Source organism: Rhodamnia argentea, chromosome 2, assembly GCF_020921035.1.
Source record: "Rhodamnia argentea isolate NSW1041297 chromosome 2, ASM2092103v1, whole genome shotgun sequence".
Lineage (NCBI taxonomy): Eukaryota > Viridiplantae > Streptophyta > Magnoliopsida > Myrtales > Myrtaceae > Rhodamnia > Rhodamnia argentea.
Window position 1 is genome coordinate 4,556,068 of NC_063151.1, and position 25,477 is coordinate 4,581,544.

Below are 25,477 nucleotides of genomic sequence, written 5' to 3' on the forward strand. Positions count from 1 at the left end.
CGGTTTGTCATTTGCCGTGGACCATCAAGTGATGCAGCTTTTTCCTTAGAATGAAAATCTGATTGTAAAATCATGAAACTCTCCAATCTCTACATAGAGCGATTATGAAAGCGGAAATAATTAGACAAATATGTGAGGACAATAAATAAATGTACAAGTAATAGAGATTATGAACGCAGGCTTTAAGCTCGAGCTACAACTTAAAGTTGGGTATTATTGACATGACATGCGATTTATATTTGGCACCTAATATTTAGACCATCAACTTCCAATCCCATACGGAACTTGAGAATGATAATCATTCATACCACAATAGGACCGTATTCGTTTGACTTGTTCAATCCAAAGAAATATAGGACGCGGCGTGTGCCTGAAATGTGCACGCATTGGGGGCAAGCCGATGTTGCACTCGGCCAAATTTCATTCTCGCGACCATTGATCCTTCGACCCTCCGCTCAAGAAGTCAGCTCTGTTTGCGATGACATTGGATCTCTTCTTAGGCCTAGATGCGTACTCGATGATGGATTTATCAGAAGTTCGATTCACTCTTCTTCTCCAAACTCTGCCATGGACCGCAAGCACTCTTGGCGGCCTCTCGGTATGCCATTCACGGGAAAAGTAACTATGCTTCCAAACAATAATTGGTCGAAGTACGGAGGTCCCCTCTTCGGGTTGAATCTGGGTGCAAGCTGTGCCCTCCATTAATGGTGGTACCGACTTTTAGTCAGCAACCTAAGAAATGCCAAAGTCACACGTCCCTCCTTACGTCACATGTTCGACAAGAGCCTGTCCTCAAGGAGATGATAATGCGTGCCCCCACACGACTAACTTTCGACGCCGTCTGCTCCTGGCAGAGGCAACCGGTAACCTGCAAGATCCTGTCTGAGAGTGAGAGTCCCACACGATTGACTTTCGACGCAATCTGCTCTTGGCGGAGGCAACCTGTAACCTGCAAGATCCTGTCTGAGTCTCTCTCTCTCTCTCTTATCAGTTGTGTCGTTTTCTTAGAATGGTTACGTTCCGTCTGGCGTCACTTCCATGTCCTCGTCCCCGTGCGTCTCTGTCCCCAACGGTGCGTCGCACCCCGAGCCATGCGAACTAGGGTTCACAAGGATGTGAGAACGCGGTCCACATCGTGAACTAAATGCATGGGAGAGCTCTTGAGGGATCTGAAGAGCGCACAAAGAGTCCCACTTGATCCGAAACTCTAGATGCATAGATCTATCCCGAATTCAACGCATGGGATACTTTTGACGTGCTCCTTTGGCCGGTGTCCGCATTAAATATGGGATAGGAAGGGAATAATTAAATAAATTATATCTTATCAATAAGTATTGAGACGAGGTTCATATTTTTCATCAATAAGAAAATACGGAAATCCTATTGAGTGAGCACGAGTCCAGGAGAGCCACCTTGGTGGGGGGTCACAAGGGGCAATGCTTTAGAGACGCGAGAGGATTTTTATAATTTTAGCGTGTAATTTATTAGTCACGGGGGGCAGCGCTCCTATGTCTAGCTACTAAGTGGATATATATTCTCATTCTCTTATAATTAAGAGTTGCAACAAAGAGATGAAATGTGCTAATTGTAGTGAAATCCTCTATTGGATGTCACCCTAGTTTAAGGATGAATTAGGATAAATCTTGTATCTCGATTTTTTTTTTCTCGTTTTTACTCTCCATTTCGTTGTGTTCCTAATCCTTACCATAAGTATTTCTTTTTTGATCTTTTATAAGAATTGAATAAGTGTTGATACGTAGGTGGTAGCCATACTTTGTAATTCATCAATGGTGGACATTATGGGGAAAGCCAATTTCTCTCTTTGCCCACGAAACTTTCTTGGTAAGTCACAGCTATTCACTTATATGGTCAGTGAGGAATAAGAAGCGTCAGAGTACTCGTTTAATTTTTAGATATACATACCGCCTTTAGACACGGTGTTCACGAAACATGTATGAGATTGTATTCTTGTCGATATGTCAAGGCTAAAGTTCCAGAATTATGTCATGGCAATTGTAAAGTAATTTAGTATAACGACTTGGTCCGATAAGGGCGGGGAGTGATCGTCGAAATAAGACGGGTGGAAGCACTCTTAGGATAGGTGACCTTTTGGAAAAGTGCCCACTTGTACGTCAAAGGGAAAAACCGTGAGGTTTGATATGAGATGGGCCAATGCATACAATATCTCAATGAGTTAATCTATAATGTCACGATTAGGCTATAAAACTTATTATCGCGGTACTTTTTTTATACTCTTTTTTGTAGGTTTCATACTGATAATATAAAATTGCGAAGTAAAGTTTCTGCAATATCCCAAAAAAATAAACAAAAGCTTTAGATAAACCGCGTCTACAAAGGGATGAGCTGCATTATTGCAAGTTCCGAGACCCCAATTTGAAAAAGAGCAGGAATGGATTGGGAGTATGGGAAACAAGACGGGATATTCCAAACAATTATTCCGATCCATCCATGAAGGGTTTTTTTGGTGAATTCACTCAGTTTTTTTATGACCACTAAAGTCATTGATCTTAATTTAATTAGTGGGTCCATTGCATGTGCTATACCTCCACTAGTCCACAAAGGCGGGATAATTAAAAAAAAATCATAAACATATTATAATTGTGTCAATTCAGTTCTAAATTTTATGCATTTATGTCAATTATTTCCATCCGAACAATTTTAATCGGCCGGTAGTGATGTGACTTTTAATAATTTTTTTAAAATTTTTATAAATCTTTTTTCTTTTCTTTTGTTCTTTCCCCCAACATTTGGGGCCAGCAAGGGCATCACGGCCATCGCTCAATTTAGGCAAGCAAGGCCATCATCCAAACTAGGCGAGGGCCACTACGCCCTCGTTTAGAGCTTGCAAGGGCCGGGACACCCTTGCCCCGTGCCGGCGAGGGTGTCGTAGCCCTCGCAAACCCTCGCATCCATAATTTTTTTTTTTAAATATTCAAATTAGTGCTGGTAGTGCCATGTAATGCCAGTCGGGTTTTGACTAAAAATAAAAATCCAACTAGGCAAAATTGGCCGGACATATTGAATTGATACAATTGAAATATGTTTAGGATTTTTTTTTGTAATTATCCTTACAAAAGACTCTACAAAAGAATTTGGTTTGTCTTTATTTTTTTTTTAAGATTAAAGCTCCATTTGCTTCACAAAAAATGAATGATTTGAAAAATATTTTTTTGAAAAATGATCGCTTATATCGTTTGAAATAATTAATCAATGACAATTTTTTTCATCACCGATGAGAATTTAGCTCTAACCATTTCGTCAACAGTGAAAATATTTTGCATTCTTTAATTTTCGTAAACGATACAAGCAATCGTTTTGTATCATTGTTTGAAAAAATATTTTTGAAATGATCCACTATTCATGGGCCTGTAGAGATTTGAACAGAGAAGTGGCCCTCAGTTTTACACTTCGACAGCTCAAAACGGGAGCCCAAGTAAAGCACTTCTCGTTCAGCTGTCGTGGGCTTCCATAATGAACCCGAATCGGGCCTAAATCGGTTTGACCCGACTCGTCCGGTTAAATCGAACGAGGCAGGTCCACGATCACCAGTCACGACTCACAAGCCACGACAACCGATTTTAAGTTCGCTACGGGAGCTTCACGAGCGATCGATCCTCTCCTTCGTGAGCACCGAGCGGGAGCGATCGGAAGATCCCGAAGGTGTGACTTCGGTTTCATTTCGTTGTTGTAGTTGTTGATCGTGATTTTGGCTAGCTGGAACATGCGTGTTGATCCGCGATTTGGTGTCTTGGCATGATCTGAAACCCTAGTTGTGGCTTCAGATTCCGAATTCGATCGCCGGACTGTGCGTTCTTGGCTGTAGATACGGTGATCGATGGGGTTTATGGTGACGACCCTAATCTTCATCGTGATTGGGATCATTGCGTCTCTCTGCACCAGAATCTGCTGCAACCGAGGGCCTTCGACAAACTTGTATGCTCTCTGCTCTGACGTTTTTGTCCTTTCCTTCTTCCTGCACTGGTTCGATAGTGTGGTTTCAGATAGAACAATACCAAATTGCAAGTAATCGGTTGTTTTCCGTTTAAGGAATTATGACATTTTAAGTGTTTCTGTTGATTTCTCTGTCTGTAATATCATCTGTATGCCGCAATGCAAGCCTTGTGAAGTGTGCTGGTCATTAGCTAAGTTTGCTTTTGCTTGTACTTGGTCGCTATCTAAGTAGATTCTCAATTTTAGTGCAGTTTGGGGCTTCTGTTATATTGTTTTAGGAATGTCGATGGTTAATTCATTTCCAAATGGCCCATTAGATTAGATGTTTTCCGCCAAATCTCTTCTGTGAATGTCGATGGCATAGTAGGAGACTTGATGGTGGAAGTAGGATTGGCCTTACGGTTTGCATCTGTGAAGAAGGAAACTGTCGCTAACTGGTTGTGGTGGCCTATATTTAATAAGCTGTCGCCTTAGTTTATTTGATGAAAAATTGTAGTCTGTTTGTAGACACGAACAGGTCTGAAGGTAGGAAAAGATATGAGGAAACTAAAATGAAGAAAAGAATCCTGACAATGTGGTCAAATAATGAATCTGTTAACATTTGATAAAAGTCTTTTGTCTCATCCCATTTTATTATGCTTGTTTTGTTGCAAATGAAAGAGCTATGGTATCTTAAAAGTCGAATTCCATTGTTCGTGGATTGTCTGTTTCCTGCTAGCCAGCAACCATGAATTTGTCCAAGTGGCTCTGAATGTGAATGATGCATAACATATCTGATTCATTTGAACAAAGAAAAGAATCCTGACAACATGATCAAATAATGAATCTGTTAAAATTTGATAAAAATTTTTTCTCTCATCCAATTTTGTTGTGCTTGTTCCGTTGCAAATGAAAGAGCTATGATATCTTAAAAGTTCAATCCGATTGTTTTCGGGGATTGTGTCTGTTTCCTGCTGGCTGGCAACCATGAATTTGTCTAAGTGGCTCTGAATGTGAATGATGCATAATGTATCTGATTCATTTGAACTTCAAAATGCCAAGTCCGACTGTTATATCTGGATTGTGCATAAGTTTCTATTTAAGGACTGCTGTTTGAAATATATATATTCATTTGTACATTCTTTGATTTTGCATGTTCAAATATCATCTGCTGATACTTTGATGGTTTGATCTCTTGAACTGGCTGCATTTGTTTGGGCAGCTCATCTATTGTTGGATATTTCTCGGTTTATGCCTTGTAATGCTTAATAGTCATTCCTATTTATAAAATCTCTTTGTGTTCCCATGAAAAGAGTTAAATTTTACTTTTGAGTTGCTGATGTTAAATGTTTATATAGAGTGTCTGCTCATTGTAAGACATATATCAGAACTCTGCAGCAACTCTCTCTTAGCGGAAATGAATAACATCTAACCATGGTGGTTCCTGTAGAACATTTTGGTTGTTTCTCTCTTATCACATGCTTAAGAATATTTGTGCCTTCCTGACATTTGTTTCTTGTTCATTTTTTCTTAAATTTAAAAGTACCGTGTAGATTTCTTGCCATGCTGAATGAACATGTTCTTGCAATGCAGGTTCTATCTAACGTTGATCATTACTGCAACAGTATGTTGTTGGATGATGTGAGTACTTTTATCATAATTTATCTGCTTAAGTTTTTGTGAGCATTTAGTTCTGTGTGACTGCTTTCTTGCTACTCAAGCTATTTCAGTATCTCATTTTTTTTTTTTATGGTATTTTGAATTGTGAGGATGTCATATTAGTTTAGCGACAATAACTGTTGCATGAATATTTTCTAAATCTGACTCTCATAAAAATGGATGTATTGAGATGTACTAATTGTTGGTCACATGAATTGAAGCTACAATATTGTCCTTTTAAGCTTGTCAGGGTGGTGAATATTAGAAAAACAGATCAATAAGGTTTTTAATAGTTACATGGATTACAAATCCTTCCAATAAGAGTGGAATCTTATAGGCATGCTTACGATTGCATAAGAGATAAGATCGAGAAGGGCTTTCTTTTTACTTTAAAGGAAGATGAGTGAACTTATAATTTACTTGTTCGATGATCATATATGCTATTCACTTTTGGCTCTGCAGTATGTGGATTCTGTCACTGCCAATTGTATGATTAATAATATGGAAATCAATATAGATTAAGGCATGCAGTGGATAACGCTTGGACTGTTGTTATAATGAGGTCTGATTGTACTTTTAGAAATTGGAACTTTGTTACAATGAGCTCTGATTGTTCTTTTAGAAATTGAAACTTGACTGCGAATTGCTCCTGGAGATGAGTTTAGTTCATTTCGTTCTCTTCAGGTGGGCAATTGTCTATCTTGCTCAAATGAAACCACTGATTGTCCCCATTCTGAGTGAGGGAGAATAAAGCTCTTCAAGTATATATGCCATCGTTGGTGGACCCAGGATTTGATGAGAAGTATCGGATTCCTGGTCGACAGGACCATTTGATTATTTTTTGCAGTATTTGTGTGTGAGCGAGTCTTTTCCTCCTTTCTTAGTCCCCATTGATGTATCAGCTTCTTAATTAATCTTTGCCAGTCTGTCTCTGTCGTCTTAAAAATATTTTGCTTTAAACGGGACCCCAGATGGGTTCAATTAAAATCCAAAATTAAAATCACACGTGCTTTAGTGGCCTTCATTAGGGCACTAATGGTCCAATTAAGACCACGAATGAAGGCCATAAAGTCCACTGGAAATGGGCCTCATTATACACGACATAAGCGTCAAAAGGAGGCCTGTTGCCGGTAATGGGCGAAACAATGGGACTACATGGCCCTTTTGAGAGCCCAAAGGGCCCAACATCGGGACACGCGGTCCACTTGAGGCGTCAAAGTGGGCCTTAGTTAATGGGCCCCTCCAATTCAAAAAGGCCAAGCATTGGGCCACTTGGCCCAATTTAGGTCCCAAAGGGAGCGGCCCTTATGGTGGGCATCGCTACAGTTAGAAAGATGGATGCAATATGGGCCTTGTTAATGGGCAGGTCCACCTAAAGAGGACCTACGTTGGGCCAAGTGAGGCAGCCCAACAATGGACATTTAGCCCGTTTGAAGTGCTACAGTGGGCCATGTTAATGGGCCCATCACAACTCGAAGGGGCCCAACATTGGGCCAGCTGGCCCATTTTAGGCGCTATGGGAGTGGCCCTTACGAAAATATTAGACGGAAACATGGGCCTACTTAATGGGCCGTTCCACCAAAAAAGAACCCACGGGCTACGTGACGTATTTGAGGCCCATAATTGGGGTTCGAAGTGGGGTTTCACGTGTTGTTCTACGGTGTAGCCGTATACAGCAAGTGGGCCACACATGTAAACATGGGCTGTATTCATGGGCCGGTCCACAGATAAAGGACATTTGGGCGGCGTCACGCGGCCCAACATTGGATACTGGCCCATTTTAGGCTCCAAAAGTGGGCCTTCCTAATGGGCCCGAGAATGCAAATGGGCCCAACTTTGGGCCAATCGGCCCTCTTTAGTGTCTATAGGGAGCGGCCCTTATGATGCGTATCGGTAAACTAAGACCATAAGAAAACATGGGCCTAGTTAATCGGCCGGTCCACCGAAAAATGATCCAAGTTGGCCCACGTGACGACTACGAGACCCAAAGTTGGGCATCATAGTGGGCCTGCAAGTGGGCAGCTATAATATGGCGGTTTACTGCAATTGGGCCCATCATTAGACCATGTAGCCCACTTAAGGTCAAAAGAAGACCTCGAGAATGGGCATTAAATGTTCGTCCGTACAGTAAAATGTCACCGAATGGGCATTCGACTTCTAAAGGCCCAGAAAAAAGTTTCACCTATTAGGCCTACGTGGGGGCATCAATTGGGCGTGAATGACCCTTTATGGCCCTTTGCTTAAAGGCCCACTTTGGGGCTTGAGGCCAGTTAAGGCTTAAGGAACCCACTCGCGAATTTCACCCACAAACTATAGCTCATGGGCCAGCTCCGGCCTAATCACGGCCCCGCCACAGTGATGGGGAAAATGAACGATCGTAATTCCCTTCAGTCCAATTTGGCAGAACAGCATAGCACATCTTCCGGCTTCAAAGGGACGGGCCAGCGCAATGGCTCTTACATTACCCTTTCCACAGATTACTAGAAGAATAATTAAAACGGTTCAATTATACAGGTGCAACTTAAATTTTCCACAAAACATGGCCCTGGATAAGATAAAACAAGGTACACACAGCTTAAATAATCACAAAAAGATGGACAACTCGGGCTTCGGAGTGAAACAGAACATGCTTTCGCCGAAATATTCGAACAGCGACGCGAGCAAGTGTCCAGCATTCACATCCTCTTTCCAAGCCTGGGCTAAGGTGTTTGATGTCTTTAAAGCTGAACTACCACCGGCACCAATTCCTGAGGTGCCTTCATTGGGCAAGTGACGCAATACAGCAACACCAGGACCCCCCACTGCCCCTGAGAATCCGCTCGCTACTCCTTGCATGGGATTGGCAGGCATGCCACCAATCATTCCCTCTGTGGCTACCCTTTTCAGTGGAGGTTGCTGCATTAAGTTGTCTGAACTCGCTCTTCGTTTATCTGAGTGCCCATGTGAAAGTACATCACATATAAGAATGTCTAAGTTAACAACAAATTGATTTTAAGGAAAGTAACTGATTGAAAAGAATTGCAGCAAGATTATCATAGGCTTTACTAAGATTGGAGGGAAGGAAAACTGAACATGACGAGAGCAAAATCCAAAAGTCCTCACATATAAAAACAGAACTAACAACATAACCGGACAACATGAGTTGAATTTGGTTCTTTCACAAAGCTTTATATCAGCCATCATCACTTTAGCTTAGTGGGAACCATCAGCATGACAAGATCTCCATTAACAAGCAAGTTTTAGTACCGCTATAGTAAGACCACGTACACCATGAGCCCATCTAGTGAGAGAAAATAACGCTGCCATGAACTATCTGGAAGAAAACACCACACAGGAACAAAAAACCATTCCATTCTCAGCAGGCACTGCTGGGACTAGACATGGCCAAATGGAACCGTGGGCCAGGAACCGGCCCGTTGACCGGGCCCACGGTTCCAACCCCTTTTTTTATTAAAAAAAAAAAGGGGGAGGCCCAGGAGGAAAGAGCCGTTGGGCTCGGGAACTGGTGGTTCCGAATTGGAACCGGCCCGGAACCGCCGGTTCCTGAACCGGAACCGGCCGTTCGGCCAAACCGGCCATGTCTAGCTGGGACCATTAGCAGTTGAATCCTACGGTACTATCAAGTAAAATTATAAAATAAGACAGGCAAATAGTCACATCATTCCTATAAAAGGACATTTAATTTGCAGAGGCCTCTAGGGCTCACAACAAGCAGATGGCCAACGATGCAAAGCACATTTAACATTCCAATCATGTGCAGAACTTCTCTACACGCAATTATTACAAGTACAAAATCAGCGCTAATTATCAAACAATGCTAGTGGGACAATCAATTGATAATATGCAACTGCTATAGGGTTTGAGCTCATACTTGGCATCACCATCACGACCTTCCTGTTGGTCTTCCAAACAGCACGAGTTGGGGGTGAGAGCAAATTAGGGAGCATCTTTAGCCGGTTGTACATACAAAGGCCAGCAGCATTCTGGAAGCAACAAATTTCACACAATTAGACTAATCTGTATACCCATATTCTCGAGAGAGGCAAGACAACAAACTAACCAGCAGTGCTCCATAAACACGCCATGCTTCAAGCCTCTTTATCTCATTTCTTTGATTCTCAGGCAACAATTCTGACGAAAGAAGTTGCAGATAAGGCTCAAGATTTGGTATTATCAGCAGCCGAACCTATGTTGACAAAGATTGCAAATTGTTAAAAACCGACAGTAACAAATTATTGCAAATGAACAAGACCAAAAGGAAACATAAACATCTCAAACAAGAGCATAAAGTAAAATTCAATGCAGTTCATATTTTTCAAATGGAAATCACAAATAATGAAATTACAAGGATTAGAGAAGTTCTAAAGTGAGTGAACTTCGGTTGCTTAAAAGTTTTAGCCGAAGCTATTCTTATATTTTAAAGCATATGGGCACTACAATCTTTACCAGTGCTGAACATACCACACTAGGTCCAAGCGCTGCTAATCCTTTAATTGCACCATAATGCTGAGGCAATGACTTCTTTGGATCTAGGAAAGCATGAACAAGAGTCCGTATGACACGCGGCTGCAGATTATGATAAACATGCCCGTATCTGCAACAAATACCTCAGGTAATGTGATTCGCTGATTCTCATAAAACAGAAAAGCAGCTATAGCACATGCACATGCCTGCATGCAGGTCTGAGCCATGAGTGGACTTTATTCCTCTTCCAACTGAGCAGCTAAAATCTTAAATGAAGAGTGCATAAAGTATTATCACCACAGGTGAGGTAGATTATCTAAATAGCCAGAACTTACTGAAGAATATTCCTCCTCTCATCCTTGATGCTTGCACAAGGACAAATGCCAAGGTACAAGATTGGAGGCAGCATGAAAGCTCTCAGCATCATGAAATGCGCGTAAAGTAAAAATATCTCCAGTTTCTCAACATCTTTAAAACTCACTCAAAAACAAAAAAGAAGGAAGAACATGACTACCTTTTACATATTGATGCAACCAGACTCGCTGACATGTTTCTGAGCTCCCAGTGATTGTCAGTTAACCGATTACCCAATCTTTTGGTAACAAGACAAGTAACAACAGATGGCATCAATTGGTGCAGCTGGAGAAAGGAGATTTAGAAAGTAGAAGATCAATCAATGACAATGTAAAACTTTACTTCAAACAACTGAACAGTGAATGATTATAGGGTGCAAGTAAACTGAAACTGCCTCCCACAAACTCAATAAATTATTGTAAATAAGGCCTCTAGTTAGTCCAGGGGTAAAAGGCAAACATATAGAGGAAAGCAAAATAGAGATATGCATATAATATTCATGCTGTTATTTGATCCTGCAAGCTCATGACTACATGGTATAGCTGTCCACTTTACAGGATTACATGTGTAGTTCGATACACAAACGGATCAAGGAAAAAGTACATAGATTTTGGCATGGATCATTGGGTACTCATTTCTTTTGTCCATTTAACATCATAATAACACTTGAATGTAAGTCTAATCAAAATTAAATTTGAAAAACAGCTGATGTTGCAACTTACATAGGGTTCAATATGAACATGTGGATTTCGAAGAAGGCTTCCCACAATGCGCACTAGGGCAAAAAGCAAAGAGATCTTGCTCAAATTTCGTGTAACCTAGATAATCAGACAAAAGGAACTAAACTAAGAGTAGGCAGTACATGTTAATTGTAGTGAAAAGACGACATATAATACAAGAAGAATAAGTAGTACCTCATCTGTGATAAACTGCGTAAAATGGGGAATCAAAGGATGAAGACCCGAGTCAGTGGCCAAGCTTACAAGTGCTTGGTTAAAGAGGACAGAGTCCGACTTGCTAACAGTAAGTTCTCTAATTTTGTCAAAGTATAGCTGCACAGCAGAATGAAAGGAAAGTATTAGCAGATGATCTTTCTGTTAGGGTCAGGGAAACTAGGAAAAGAATAACTGCATCAAAAAATCACGATACTTTACCTGAAGCTCCCTAGATAATACACACTTAATGGGTAATTTGATGTCAATAGAAATTCCGTCTTCCCTGTTTTCGAACCTTTTGCCATCCGATGCCAGTGTAAGCGCTACAAATGAAAAAGTAGAATCACAATAGTTAACAGACAATCTAGAGTTATTCATCCAACATATTCCACATAATAAGGATCTACAGAGGAACAAATCCCTTAAAAATCAGAAAGCAAACACCTATTTTTGTTTTATTATGAGGTTAATTAAGAAAGTATAGCTCCAGCATATGCCAAATTTCACCAGGATACCTTCAAAAGGAGGGTTTTCTGGAATTGCAGGCTGAACCCCTTCAATCGCTAACCAATGAGCAGAAACTGTTGTATCAAGCGGAGCTCTCGGCAAAGGGGCATCAATGATCTTCAAGCTAGAGCTCATTAGAAAATCCACACAAACTTAAGATGGAAGAATCTATAGAAAAATCAAATATGTCTTACATCTTTGAATTCCACGTCCTTTTCATCTACGTAAAACAGGTCATTATGTCCAGCAGCTCTTTTGAATCGCAGTGCATCACTGGAGGCGAATCCATATATTGGCTACAACAAGGAAATGGCACACAAGAATGAAGAGAACTACATTGCAGAGAGAATGCCCGTATAAAACGTGACCGCTGTCACTTGGCAGGTACATGAAGGGGAAAGTTATAAAGAAAGGTTTCACATGAGAGTCATTCCATTGTCCATCCAAAAGAACAGTAACAAAAAGAAATTAGAAAGGGACGTTGGAGGTCTTATAAGTGCCATATTTAGATGGAATTATCAATGATGGTTGTATTCACCTATATTTGCAATAATTCCTTGTTCCACAGCAGGATTAACCGCAAATGGAAATCTCCTAACCTGCTATGTTCTCATCCAAACAGACAATACTTCAAGTAATAGCAGTAGCATATGACAATCACCTCCACATTTCTCAATTTAAGAGCGCTGTCCACATGATCAACAGTCAGTGTCGTTCGCTTCGAGTGGCGCATGCATTTGATTGCCTCCTGCAACACCCAAACAGAAAAACCCCTAATTAACAAAACATCAAGACTGCAACTGGTATTCCAACAACAACACTTCTACAGCAATGATTCGTGGACGGGAAAAATAGCTTCACCCTACAACACCATAACAAAAGCCCCTCATAACCTAGGTAATTGCATCCCCGTCTCCGAAGCAAAGTTCTTCTTTCTACTAGCGCACCAGAAACACCAGCCTAGCAACATGTCATCGTCATTTCTCACAGCAATCGACCACCATCAACACTAGGTTTAGCTCCAATTAGGGAAACCAATTCACTCAAGCGGGAAATAGGAGAGCGGCATTTCGTGCGTACGAGTGAAAATTGGGGATCTACCCAAAAGCGAAGGCAGCTCAACAGTCACCGACTCATGCCGTGTCATACAGAAGACATCGCAGTACGATAATAGACTCGAAGAACAGGCAATCGATTCGGCGACCGTACCTGCATGACTTCTCGAAGGTGGTACTCGACATCAGGAGCGAGAGCGCCGGCAACATCGGGGGACAAATTTGAAACGCCAATGGTCTGCGCGAGAACCTCGATAGACTCCTTCGGCACAATGCTCATCTCTCTCTCTCTCTCTCTCTCTCTCGCTCTCTCTCTCTCTCTATTTGAGCGGCTAACAAAACTGCATCATTCGAGGCCGCCTACGAGCTTTCTCTCCACGCCGCGATCACCGAAGCCACGGAGGACACAAAGCTTGATTCGGAACAAGGAAGAAACCACGAACAACACATCAAATTGAAGAAAAGCTACGCAAATCGATTGAGCTGTGCCTTCAATTTCTCGAATTCAGGGGTTGAAAAAAAATCTTCGACTCTAGGGTTTATACTGCGAGACGAATCGACAGTTAACTCCGACCCAGGAAGGGAAGAAGGTTTTATTAAAGAAAATGGAAAATAACATAAATGATGCCTCAACTTTGATCAACTTTTCATTTATTTAACGTTTTGACCCGCAAAAGAAGAAGTTGCGCTTACTATGCAATATGTTGCATAAACTATTAATTTATTCAATATAATCTTAGACTTTTGACATATTTATTTAAATTCGTGAATTATACTTAATATTGTTCCCGAACTTGAACTAATGATAGAACAATATTGAACATTTTCATATAATTCGGAGACTAAATTAAACATGTACAAAAAATTCATATGCCACATTAAATAAATTAAAATTCTATGGATCACATTACACAGTGAGTTGAAAGTCACGAATCACATTGAATAAATTCAAATCCCATGAACTTTTAGTTTGTTTAATTTGACCTCTAGATTTTTGGCACATGTTAATTTTAGTCGATGAACTAAAATACTCAATATTATCCCCGAACTTAAACTAATGGAGAGACAATATTGAACATTTTCATTTAATATAGAAACCAAGTTAAACATGTATAAAAAAAATTCATAAATTACATTGAACAAATTAAAAGTTAATGAACCACATTACATATTGAATTAAAATTCAAGAATTATATTGAATAAATTAAATTTTAAAAGTCGTATGCACATTGAGTCAAATTTCAAAGACTTTCTCATTATCCCTGAACAAAACTTGCGTTGGCAATGCACAATCTTCGATTCGTCATGTGGGCCCAAACCGGAAATGGAATTACTCCTTACGGGCTGAACCAGAAGGTGACCAACCTATCGCTTAGGCCTCCAAATGAAGAGCCCAAGAAAGGAGCATGACCATGCGTCCATCAACTAGATCGAATTCTTATTGCTTCGGAGCTACGAGCGCCTTGAGTCAAGCAACGTACACCGTATTAAGACTTTCGGTAGCTGCATCCAATTCATTCGGCCACATTATTTACTCGATTACGCATGTTAGTACTGCTCAAAGAGTTATCCTCTCTGCCAAGGAAAGGTTTCGAGATCATCCCATTTTCTCCGGTGTCCTCAACCATGTATCTATTTTAATCAAAACTTGAAAGCAGGCAATCGAAAGAGGCGAAAGGGGGGTTTCCAACAGGCGGCGCGACATCCGGCTTCGCCACCTTTAATTCCCTCGTCTTCGCATGCTAAAAGGCATCAAAGGTCAACGATCAAATACGAAAAAACCAAAAACCTATCAAGCATGACAAAACCATGCATTCCTGCAGTGTGCCGGGGTTTGTAAACGAAAATCTTCCCCTTCACATATTGACAGCTTCCTTTGTGTGAGAACGAAGAGCTACTCCCATAGGAGTATTTTCTCGCCTGGGCCTAGGATCAAAAAGGACACGCGACCTAGGCGTCATCCTCTGGGCATGAAATCCACAACGCACATTGGTCAATGAACGGTATAGCTCGACCTTCAAGTATACTTTGAGCATCGAGCAATTTCAATGCCATAAACGGGGCTCTCTGTGGTTGAAAAAAAAAAAAGACATTCATCCGAAGTGAAAAAGGTTCAGAACTCTGAACTGCCTCGTTTGCTGAACAGAGAAGGTTGGATTCACAATCAGCCATATGGAGCCGCCCACACTTTACACAACAGATTCAATTCGCAGGACAAAGACAACAAACAGTGGAACACACCCAGACAGAAGAAAAAAAGAATGTCCACCATGGCCAGATTCAAACCACGCTCAGGCGAAATTAGTCGCTTCTCAGTTGTTCAATTTACAGGTATTTGATCAACAAATATATAGCCACGACCAAAATCACGATCCCGATAACAGACAAAATCATGCACATGCAGGTGCAGCCTCCCTTGGTGCGCTTGTTCAAAATTGCCAGGTTCTTCTGCACTCTCTGTTCTCGTAATAGATCAATCAACAAAACCAATATCCTTCAATTTTTTTTTTTTAACGAATGAAATGTGCAACACATAAACAGACATTCCTAAAAGAGACAGCATGCTCTCTGAGTTCCGTCGGACCAAAAAAAATCTCAACTAGCGTGCATAAAGCATACTTAAAGTATTGAGTATTAATATTATAACATCCATGGTACTGTGTTTGACAACATTTTGTCAAAGCCCTTTGTGGCTTTAAAAGCCCTTGGGGAAATGCAAGGACTGTTTGACAATTTTCGTTAAGAAAGATGCAATTGCATTTCCAAAGCCATCTAAAGGCCTTTAGCCCAAGGCCCAAGGCTCCCATTTGGGCTTTGAACATTTCCAAAATGCTAATACATTTTCTCCCCCAAATCTGCTCTCAGTAAAATTTCGAAATTCCGAAAATTCCGTCATCATGCCGACGAGGCCACTATGACCGCCAGCAAGCTAGATCTGGCACCAACGAGGCCAGATCTCAGGCTAGGTCGCACGACCTCAAGCTAGGATCATCGATGCCAGATCTAGCTCATTGATGAAGGATTGGGGTTTTTTCTTTACTTTTATTTTAAAAATAGCAAAAGTGTATTTTTCTCCAAACGGCATTTGAAGCAAAGTTGCTTCCCAATGCACTTTAAAATTACACTTTACTAAACACTATTTGCATTTAGAAAGAAAAAAAAAAAAAAGCCTCTTTCACCCAATTACTTTGCATTTTCCCAAAACTTTCCCCAAAAACCTCACGAAATGCAGCCTAAGTATGTTCAAAATAGTTATCTAAATATCTTTAGTATTTTTTAATCATGAACTATATCCTTTAAAGCATATAGAAAAGGACCTCATGTAACCTTGAAAATCTACCTCATTACAATTTGGATAAGAAATATAGGGAAATATAGGGAAATATATTAGTGCAAGCTCTCCAAGGCCAGAACAACCTAGAAAGTATAGAACCTCTGGTCTCATCGTTCAACCATGTTTCAGAACCCATATAAGACCTTTTTATTTTTTATTTATTTATTTTTTTTGTGAAAGTTCCACATGAATATGACAAATTCTAAGTTTATTGAGATTCAACCCGCTTCATTCAAAATTCTTGCACACAGTATACTAGAGCTCGGAGAAAGGCCACTTATCCCGAGTACTAACCAACTAACTTCACTGAAATTCAAGCTTGTAAAAGTAATATGTATTTGCAAGGAAAATACCCGAAGACGAGAATCCGTAACATCCACATGTTGATCCAAGTTATCCTGCAGATCATAAGAGGCAACTGAATAAACTTCCAACTGGAAAATTCAGTCCCGACAATCTATAGATGAGATAGTAAAGGGTAAAAAAAATGCAGCATACAATAGACAACACACGTCACATACAATTAGTCTAGTATGCAAGTCGAGTTCCTCGTTCACTGCCAATGCAATATGTTTTGTGCTTACTACTGTCTCCTCCAGTTTCTCAAGACCTTCGTCTTGTTCTGTCAAAGGCACACACAGACAAAGACTTAATTTTCTCACCAGTGCATAAATGATAGATCACCAAGAGGAGAAAACTCTATATCCAGGCCTTCCCATACGCCAAATTCCAATGGTAGGATGGCAAGTGAAAGAGTCCTAGATAAGAAACTTGCCTCTCATAATTTGTCGCTGAAGAACCACGATTCCTTGATTGTCCAACCCCACAGTCCTGCTCATGGCGTCCGCCGGCTTTATCTCTGGCCCAAGCAAGCTATCCCTGTTAGCAGCCTGTGACATTTTCAAGGTGGAATCCATCTGGTTCACTCTTGTTCTCAAATTTGAAAGCAAGTCCTTGCGACGATTAATCTCTTTCTCTGATCTGTGAAAGAAAAGAGGAAGCATTGCCAGAAAATCAGAAAATAACTGAACTCACAAAAGTAGCAGAAACTACTCTGACTAACACAAGCATTTTGTTATCTCCAGCAGTTTTATTGACCAGAACAACAATTCATGAGTTTAATTACGTTTCAATAGTTCAAAAGGCTCGCAGCTCTCCGCTTCTTTGTCAAACCACACAAAGAAGACTTGACTGTTGTTAGAATGTACTCCACTTTCACACATTGTGACAAAAATTCAATCACCATGCTGGGTCCAAAAACTCCATCCAAGTTAATAAGAAACTTATCTAAAAAAAGTTAGAATACTTAAAAGGAACATAATAACAATAGAAGAAGCTTAGACATTATTGTAAAGATCTAGTGTGAAATGAAAAGGAGATCTTATGAGAAACATTAAGACTGCACGCAGATCGATCAAAGTAAAGTTCCATACATATACTTGTACAAATTTATGCTGAAAATTGGCTCCTTGTAACTCTACACGTAAATCTATGAAAAAACAATTATATGCTGAAGCTCATTTTAGCCAGTAGCACTTCCAGAAAAATATTAGTCCATTTGCTGCTTGGTTATCATGCCAGAAAGAAAGATCAACATACAGGAAGATCACCAGAGCAATAGCATCAACAAACAACTTTTCAATCGGCAAATTCAGCAAACAATTCATGGAAGGATAGAATCATCAATATACACCATACAATCGCCAGAAGATTCTTTGATAGAGGCCCAAGAGTTCATAATTTCCGCAGAACCATCAAAGCAATGGCCTGAAATGGACTTACATGGGCCTGCTGAATGGCTTCGTCAAAATGTTCTGTAAGCTGTCGAGTCTAGTGTTCAATATGGTAATTTTTCTCCGTACAGCAGATGCATGACGCATGCTTTCAGGTCCTGATGTGGGCAATGTATTGCGTTCAGCAACCATGCTACTGATCTCATCAACCAGTTTTACTGCATCATTATATTCTTTCATCCACGAATCTCCGGAAGAGGCCATCCTCCTAAAGGAAAAACGAATGGTAAGTTGCAGTTGAGTACAGCAACAAATAATAACCTTCTACGACACCATACAAGGGAGTACAACTTCTGTGAAGTCCCCACCACTATAAATGAATAATGAAAATGATAGAAGGCACATGAAAGACACGGACATGACAGTAAAGTAAAGATGGGAGGCAAATCTATAACAGTGCTTATGAAAATTTACTAGTAAACATTGTCAATCCATAGTTTTTGTTAAAATCCAGTCTTCACACCATCAATTGTTGCTAAAACTGTAAAAAAAAGAGTATAGGCATTAGCACAACAGATCCCCAGAGAACCAACTTAGATGCTCTTTCAAGCTAACGGCTGAATGGTGGGGAAAACCCAGATACTCTTTCAACCATACCGAAGAACACACATCATTTCACCTGAAAGCCAACAAATCAGCACACTAAGCAGCATAGCTCACAAAGCTGGTCGCTTGTTATGCCTCCTTTTCAATGGGCACAAGAGTCAAAATTAAAATAGAACATCTAAAAGACAACTGCTATTATTGAATAGTAGAACCGACCAAACGTGATTGCCTACCATGAATCAGACCAGAGGATGACTCACAAATTGCTACCGGAAAAAATAACTACACAATAATCAACAGATATGAATGGAAAATGATCAAGTGGGCAAGCAACAGAGCATAAGGTATGATGTCCCCGAATCATATCAAAGTTAGTATGTATTCTGGCATTGAAGCATGACAATCCACATTCTTGCTTCAAGCATGAAAATCCACCAGTAGGTCTCAAGAACAAGCTCAAATCTATAGAATGAACGCCCTCAGCACATATATGTACGTCACAGACGTTACATGCATGCGCAAGAACAGTCGTGAGGTCTTGGATCATCTACTGATCCACTACAATGTGGCCACATTCATATGTTCCCCGATATTTGAAAAGGCTACCGTACCCTGGAGAATGCCACTAGACATAAAGTACCGCCTTAATATTCACACTATGACACGAGTCTCAACTTGCGCATTCAGTTCTTTACCCTAGCGATGCACCATGACCTTTAGCATAAATCGATCCTTGTCCCCGCTCAAATATCAGACTAACAACTCCCAACAATGTACTATCGTCCAACAAAAACTTCTATTTCACGGGACGACCGACAAGAAGAGGTATAATTGAGCCACAGTATCTTCCATTCGAACAAAAAGAGGGAAAAAGAAAAAAAGAGTCAAAGAATGCCTTCCAGTACCAGAATCGAATCGAAGAAGTGAAAAAAATACCTTTTGAAGTCTCTCGATCTCGCCGGCGACGGAGAAGGTGAGGAATCGGAGGACGCGACTTGAAGACGCGATTCCTGGTGATCCTAATGGAGGCACCAACTGCAGCGATGGCGATCGTTGCCCTAGTTGAGTGGACAGAGGGAGAATGATTATCGTGGAACTGGAGAAGGGGAAGATGATGGAGAAGATGAAGAATTCCTTTCTATGGAGAAATCGAAGGGCGACCCAGGCTCGGAGAGAGAGAGAGAGAGAGGGATTCCGACGTTTATCCTTCTTCTTTTTCTTTAAACCGTGCCTCATCATAGATTAAACAAATTCACTTTATTAGAAATATTTGATGGGAATGAATCATTACATGATAAAAAGAAGTTATATGCACATCGAATCGGAAAAACATTTTTAGATTTGATAATTTTTTTAAAAATTGTCTCAAAATTACAAAAATGAAACATGTGAGCCATAAAAAAAAAAAAAAAGAGTACTAATTTACACATTTCAACAAGATTTAGATCGTCTAATATTAAGATTTCCGTGACATGCGTGATATTATTTAAATCAATCCGCTCAAAATGAAAATGAACGGCGTGATTTGAACCACGTCATGTATTGAAAAGGAGGGAAAAAATATGAGTAGGAATTTTTTTGGGATTTGAAAAATTTTGAATCTCAAACGTGGCTCAAATCGGGTCGTCCATTTTTATTTGGACGGCTTGATTTGAGTAACGTCACGCATGTCACGAAAATTTCAATGTTAGACGATTCGGATCCCATTTAAGCATGGGTACAATACATACAAAATAAGTAGTTGAGCGATACTTGGAAAAGAAAAAAAAATGATGAGATTTTTTTTAAAAATAATATAGAATTGAAAAAATCACGACAATAACATTAAATTATGATTCTTAATAATAACAGAAAAGGTAGGAATGCAATAATTTATCGGTATGATGTCACGGATCACCGACAACATTTGATCGGCCACGTCGTCCGAATAACGACGATATGGAAATTAATAAATGATTGGGTCGATTCGATTTTTTTTTTTTTTTGTCAAAATATTAAGAAGATATCTAAAAATTTTCTGGTCAGAATTAAGAAGGTATATTTTTTTTGTCGGATAATTGAGGAGGTATTTAGTAGGTGAAAAAGAGACCCTTTTTAAGGAGTAGAAGCATCAAGAGATATTCCAAATTCCACTAGAGTTAGGTATGTTCTCGCAGGTAAGAATTCCTTCATTCTCCGAGCCCGCCATAAAACCTGGAAAACGGAAGAAGAACGTGGGGAGATTCGATCCCGGTAGATGCGAATCTCGAGCTTCCGTCTCATCTTATCGCTCTCCACATTTGCCATCTTCATTTCCACGCCCTGTACACGCAGCCTCATCTCGCGTTCGCTGTCAATCCTTATAATATCTGAGAGACTCATCCCGATTGTTGTTCACTTTAATGAACAAGCTTCCAAGAAACTTCAACCCTTCTCTTGCAACTTGTATGGATGCGAATTACGTTTCTCTGAATCGACAAGCACAAATTGCTTTCTTGCTCTCTCTCTTTCTTGTTGCTAGTTTCGATAGACAGACCCATCAGTTGCTTTGAAGCTTCTTTGCCCATGTCCCAGATGAACACGATATCAATTACCCAAGTGCTAAAAACTCCTCTTTCTCAATCCATGGCATCTCTTCGAGCTTGATTTTATCACAAACATGTGTTGTTCATCACAGCTCAAGGTCACAACCTTCTTCTTCTTCGTTGTTCTTCCACTTCTTTTGAGTCCTGCGAGTGCCCAGGTCCGTGCTAACGAAGAAGGCTTCATTTCTATACTCGTGTCCGACAAGGGTCTTGATTTTGCTAAAGACTTGCTCGTGCACAGAGCGGTGTACTCGATCATCCCGCTTCAGCTGCCACAAATTGAGAAATATCTGAAAATCCCAGTTGTGGGCAGCGTTCATGTTGTTCTTTCGAACATCAGTGTCGATGGGGTTGAGGTAGATTATTCATATGTCAAGACTGGTGAGGAGGGTATTGTGCTAATAGCTTCTGGGGCTACTGCGAATTTGAGCATGAATTGGCAGTATTCTTATAGTACGTGGCTGGTCCCTTTACCGATATCTGATGAAGGTAGTGCTTCTGTGCAGGTACCGTGAAGATCTCTTATTGAATATGTTCTCACGATTTTCTTGTTGAATTAGTGAAGTATGAGCTTGAAGTTTATTGGTTCTAGTATGTCTTCTTAGAGAAGTAGCTGGTTAAATAGTAACAGTTTTGACAGTCTAACGCGAGTATTTGCTTATTGAGAAGAAAGTTTTCACTTTGAACTTAATCTGATTCCAAAGCATGGGTTGATCTAGGTGCGGTTGCTTTTCCAACATAGTTGTCAAAAGGAAACCTGGCATTGTGAATATATGCGATTGAGTCGGTGATAGCTGCTTGGATGATGGGTGAGCTAAGCTTTTATATGGCAGGAAGTGCTGATGTTCATCTGGAACTTTGATGATTCTATGTGGTTAGGACTAACTGATGCTTACTGAGTTTCTTCAGTTCTCCTTCAATTTTCCTGCTCTCTCTTTCCTAATCTCTTTGAAAGCTTGTCGAAAAGATGTCATTACACTTCTGTGTCTTTTATCTCATAAAAGTTTAAAAGATTTGTCAATCTTGTGAAAGGAGATGATATTGCTACTCCTATGAGCGTGATGCTTCATTCTCATTAGTACACTCAGTCATTTGCAGCACAACTTTTAAAGTTTCATGTTATTGTTTCTCTGATTCTTAGGCATTTTTTTTATCACGCATATGCTGTAAACAGTGTAAAGAATAGTGTTGAGAAGTGCTGCAAATGACAGATTGAAGATATGGAAGTGGGACTTACCTTGGACTTGAAGGATCTAGGTGGTTTTCTTAAGCTATCTGTCCCTGAATGTGGATGCTATGTGAAAGCCATCTCGATCAAAATTGATGGTGGCTCATCTTGGCTATATCAAGGGTACGCAATCGTGTTGAATTAGTGTTTTTTCTCTGAATTTTCAATATCTTATAATCTATCCACTATTACTGGGGTCACTAACTGATCTTTTTGAGTTTCTCATGGAAAAGTTTTAGTGTGTGTCTCCCATTGATTTCTCTCCCGGTAGAACAAGTACATAGTTGACATATCATGAATACTTAAGCGTGGTGGTAAATGAACTGAAAGTTGTCAAAAGCATCGGTTAATGACTATAGAGACACCCACACGTACTTATATTTTGCTGAAAAGGTTGGGTTTCTCCAAGTCAGTCCTGTTTTGCAGTAATTTGGCAGATGATTGAACAGTTATTTGCCTTTGCCAACACTCTGAATTTTTTGATTACATATCTAGAGATATACTACTGCTTCTGTAAATTACCTGTAAAAGCTTTGCTTTGGCATTGCTTTGATGCCTCTCATAAGGGCCATGGACCTGCCCTTTTTCTGGTTGCTGCACGAAACCTGCTACTTACAGTGTTTGCTTCGCTTCTCTAATCTCAGGGTAGTGGGTGCTTTCCAAGGGAAAATAGTGTCGGCAGTCGAGGAAGCTATTCCCAGGAAGATTAGAGAAGAAATACTGAAGCTAGATGCCTTACTGCAAGATCTTCCAAACAAAATTCCAGTTGGCAATGTTGCTTCTCTGAATGTTACTGTCGTGAGCGATCCACTGTTGAGTAATTCTTCCATTGACTTCGAGATCAATGGGCTATTCACAGCAGAAGACAAGATCATTGCATCCAACTATCCTCACAGACAACAAACCACTTCAGTTACCTGCACTGGTGCCAATGAAATGATTGAGATTTCCTTACATGAAAATGTACTTAAATCAGCATCTTTTGTCTACTTCAATGTAAGTTCTTGTTCTGTTTCCTGTTTTTCCAGTAATGAAACTGATTAAAAGCTTTGATGTGGTTGTCTTTGTATGTTTAGGCTTTTATGAAAGGCTGATCGGTGCCGTCGGCTTACCGGATATTGTTTTCTTTATTTTATTTTATTTTGTTTTGGTCAGGTAGATTATATGCACTGGCTTGTGGACAAGACACCAGATCAAGCCCTACTGAACACGGCTGGATGGAAATACATTGTGCCTCAATTGTACAAGCAGTATCCAGATGACGACATGGACCTCAACATATCCGTATCTTCTCCACCTCTTATAAAAGTTACTAAACAGGGAATTGGTGCTACCATCTACACAGATGTTATAGTTGATGTTCTGGATGCCGGTGAAGTCATACCAGTTGCCTGCATTTCACTGGTGTGTTTGTTCTACAACTCTTGAGATCTGTAACAATCTTGCGTCGATTTGTCCCGGTGGTTGTGCTTATATGGACTTTGCTATTATTTAGCTAAAGTCCATCTCCCTTTTTCTAAGTTATGAAACACCTAAAGTAAACTGGTGCTAGAGATTAAGCTTGTATAGGGTATGAAAGAAGAAGAGCTTGTAAGATGCTAACAGCCGTCATCCCACTGACCTGAATTAGACGCTGGCTATAATTCAAAATCCTGGTTATTATAAAACCCAGAAATTGATAAGCTTCTGATTTATTTTGGAGGAATTGACCTTTTCTGTCACTCTTTCTCTCCCTTTCTTTTTGGCTCAAGTGGTTTGTTGGAAATGATAGACATTTTGTAATAATGATGATAGAAACGTTCCTGTTGCATCAGGTGATAGATTCTTCAGGTTCGGCGCATATACTGCAGAATAATTTGGCTGGAAGCATTAGAGTGGAGCACCTAACTGCCTCTTTGAAGTGGAGCAATATTGGTAATCTGCACATGCTAATGGTTCAGGTATATTATCTAAAACTCCTAGATTACAAACTGAACTGACAGAGGGATATTACTGTGCGCCTGTTAACAATTACAGAAGCCTAAAGCCTAATTAGCACGAGGGTGAAAGTCATGGTGCTTGTGCAGCAATCAAGATTCTCCTCTTTGTAATTTGTTCTGTGGTTTGAATCGCTTAGCTGCTATTGGGGTCCGATACTTCAAGTTGCCGTGTAGGCTTGTCTGGTCTCACCTTAGGACTGACATGGCATCCTGCATAGAAACTGAGACTTTCTTTTCGAATTTGCCCATTTTAATGCCGCGGTAAGTACGTCATGACAGGATCTAGGAGTGCCACAATGAATACCGATGTTTTCTGATGTTTCCCTTTATCTGTTGTTCATTTCTTCAACTGGTCCAGTGGAGAACTCGTCCTTGAAATCACCTGCTACTATATTCTGTGCAGACGGTTTTGTCAACAGTCATCAAGACCGTGGTTGTTCCTTACGTGAACCTACACCTTATGAGGGGATTCCCACTGCCACTCCCTCACGGATTTGCACTTGAGAATGCAAGAGTCTGGTACGCTGATTCGGGCATCCTGGTCTGCAGCAACGTGAGCTACAAGACATCTGTTTCGATTTAGTTGTGGTGGTTCTTTCACTACTTGAAGTGTGCAATTTGTCATGTACAGTTTGGAAAAATGTATGTAGGAGATTGGTAAAGCCTTGCACAGTAGAAAAAGCCCAAAATTTCTTGCACAATAAGTCACTTGGTACTTATATTTCCTGAATCTCTTGTCCTTGTATCATGATACATTTTTTGTCTGGAATTCCTCAGATGCTGTAACTTTAAGTTGCTTATATTATGGGATGTGAATCAAAATACACAAAATCTCTCTCTCTCTCTCTCTCTCTCTCTCGCGTTGTCACCAGTCGGCACAGTTGAACTTGTTTATCCGAGAACTTCGAGCAAGCCAGACAGAGAGACCCATACATTGCGCAAAATTAATACGCTCGACAAATAATTAAAGAGAATACTTGAACAAAAATTGACAAATTATATGGATTATAGTTCAGAAAGTTCAGTAACTTGGATTCTTTATTCTCTTAAACAAACCATACTCCTAGATGGAACATTATGTTAAAACAACTACAAAATCAGATAGAAT

General features: G+C 40.2%; 4 protein-coding genes across 7 annotated transcripts; 2 read left to right on the plus strand and 2 right to left on the minus strand.

Moving 5' to 3' along the window:
• Positions 1 to 3,531: 3,531 nt before the first annotated feature.
• On the plus strand, positions 3,532 to 6,537 carry LOC115750025 (V-type proton ATPase subunit e1). Its single transcript, XM_030687153.2, has 4 exons — positions 3,532 to 3,681; positions 3,804 to 3,954; positions 5,545 to 5,592; positions 6,295 to 6,537. Exons 2-4 carry the CDS (start codon positions 3,857 to 3,859, stop codon positions 6,359 to 6,361), a joined length of 213 nt encoding a protein of 70 aa, XP_030543013.1. The 5' UTR covers positions 3,532 to 3,681; positions 3,804 to 3,856; the 3' UTR covers positions 6,362 to 6,537.
• Positions 6,538 to 8,085: 1,548 nt separating this feature from the next.
• Positions 8,086 to 13,527, minus strand: LOC115749974 (transcription initiation factor TFIID subunit 6-like). Of its 4 annotated transcripts, XM_048274324.1 has the most exons (13): positions 13,080 to 13,525; positions 12,532 to 12,618; positions 12,065 to 12,166; positions 11,879 to 11,987; positions 11,634 to 11,686; positions 11,583 to 11,597; positions 11,343 to 11,480; positions 11,151 to 11,246; positions 10,589 to 10,713; positions 10,072 to 10,204; positions 9,671 to 9,796; positions 9,482 to 9,593; positions 8,086 to 8,540 (listed from the first exon to the last, which is right to left on the minus strand). In XM_048274324.1, exons 1-13 carry the CDS (start codon positions 13,203 to 13,205, stop codon positions 8,194 to 8,196), a joined length of 1,569 nt encoding a protein of 522 aa, XP_048130281.1. In that variant the 5' UTR covers positions 13,206 to 13,525; the 3' UTR covers positions 8,086 to 8,193. The 4 variants fall into 4 exon arrangements, with proteins under 4 accessions (XP_048130281.1, XP_048130280.1, XP_030542892.1 ...); XM_048274323.1 differs by having other exon boundaries at positions 11,583 to 11,668; positions 13,080 to 13,526; XM_030687032.2 differs by having other exon boundaries at positions 11,583 to 11,686.
• Positions 13,528 to 15,028: 1,501 nt separating this feature from the next.
• On the minus strand, positions 15,029 to 19,828 carry LOC115749978 (syntaxin-51-like). Its single transcript, XM_030687040.2, has 6 exons — positions 19,535 to 19,828; positions 18,042 to 18,260; positions 17,035 to 17,240; positions 16,781 to 16,881; positions 16,613 to 16,657; positions 15,029 to 15,382 (listed from the first exon to the last, which is right to left on the minus strand). The coding sequence occupies exons 2-6, from the start codon at positions 18,254 to 18,256 to the stop codon at positions 15,251 to 15,253; spliced, it is 699 nt and encodes a 232-aa protein (XP_030542900.1). The 5' UTR covers positions 18,257 to 18,260; positions 19,535 to 19,828; the 3' UTR covers positions 15,029 to 15,250.
• A 901-nt stretch (positions 19,829 to 20,729) lies between these two features.
• LOC115749975 (putative BPI/LBP family protein At1g04970) lies at positions 20,730 to 25,096 on the plus strand. Its single transcript, XM_030687035.2, has 6 exons — positions 20,730 to 21,668; positions 22,374 to 22,513; positions 23,035 to 23,386; positions 23,546 to 23,794; positions 24,205 to 24,330; positions 24,773 to 25,096. The coding sequence occupies exons 1-6, from the start codon at positions 21,237 to 21,239 to the stop codon at positions 24,950 to 24,952; spliced, it is 1,479 nt and encodes a 492-aa protein (XP_030542895.1). The 5' UTR covers positions 20,730 to 21,236; the 3' UTR covers positions 24,953 to 25,096.
• Positions 25,097 to 25,477: the final 381 nt, after the last annotated feature.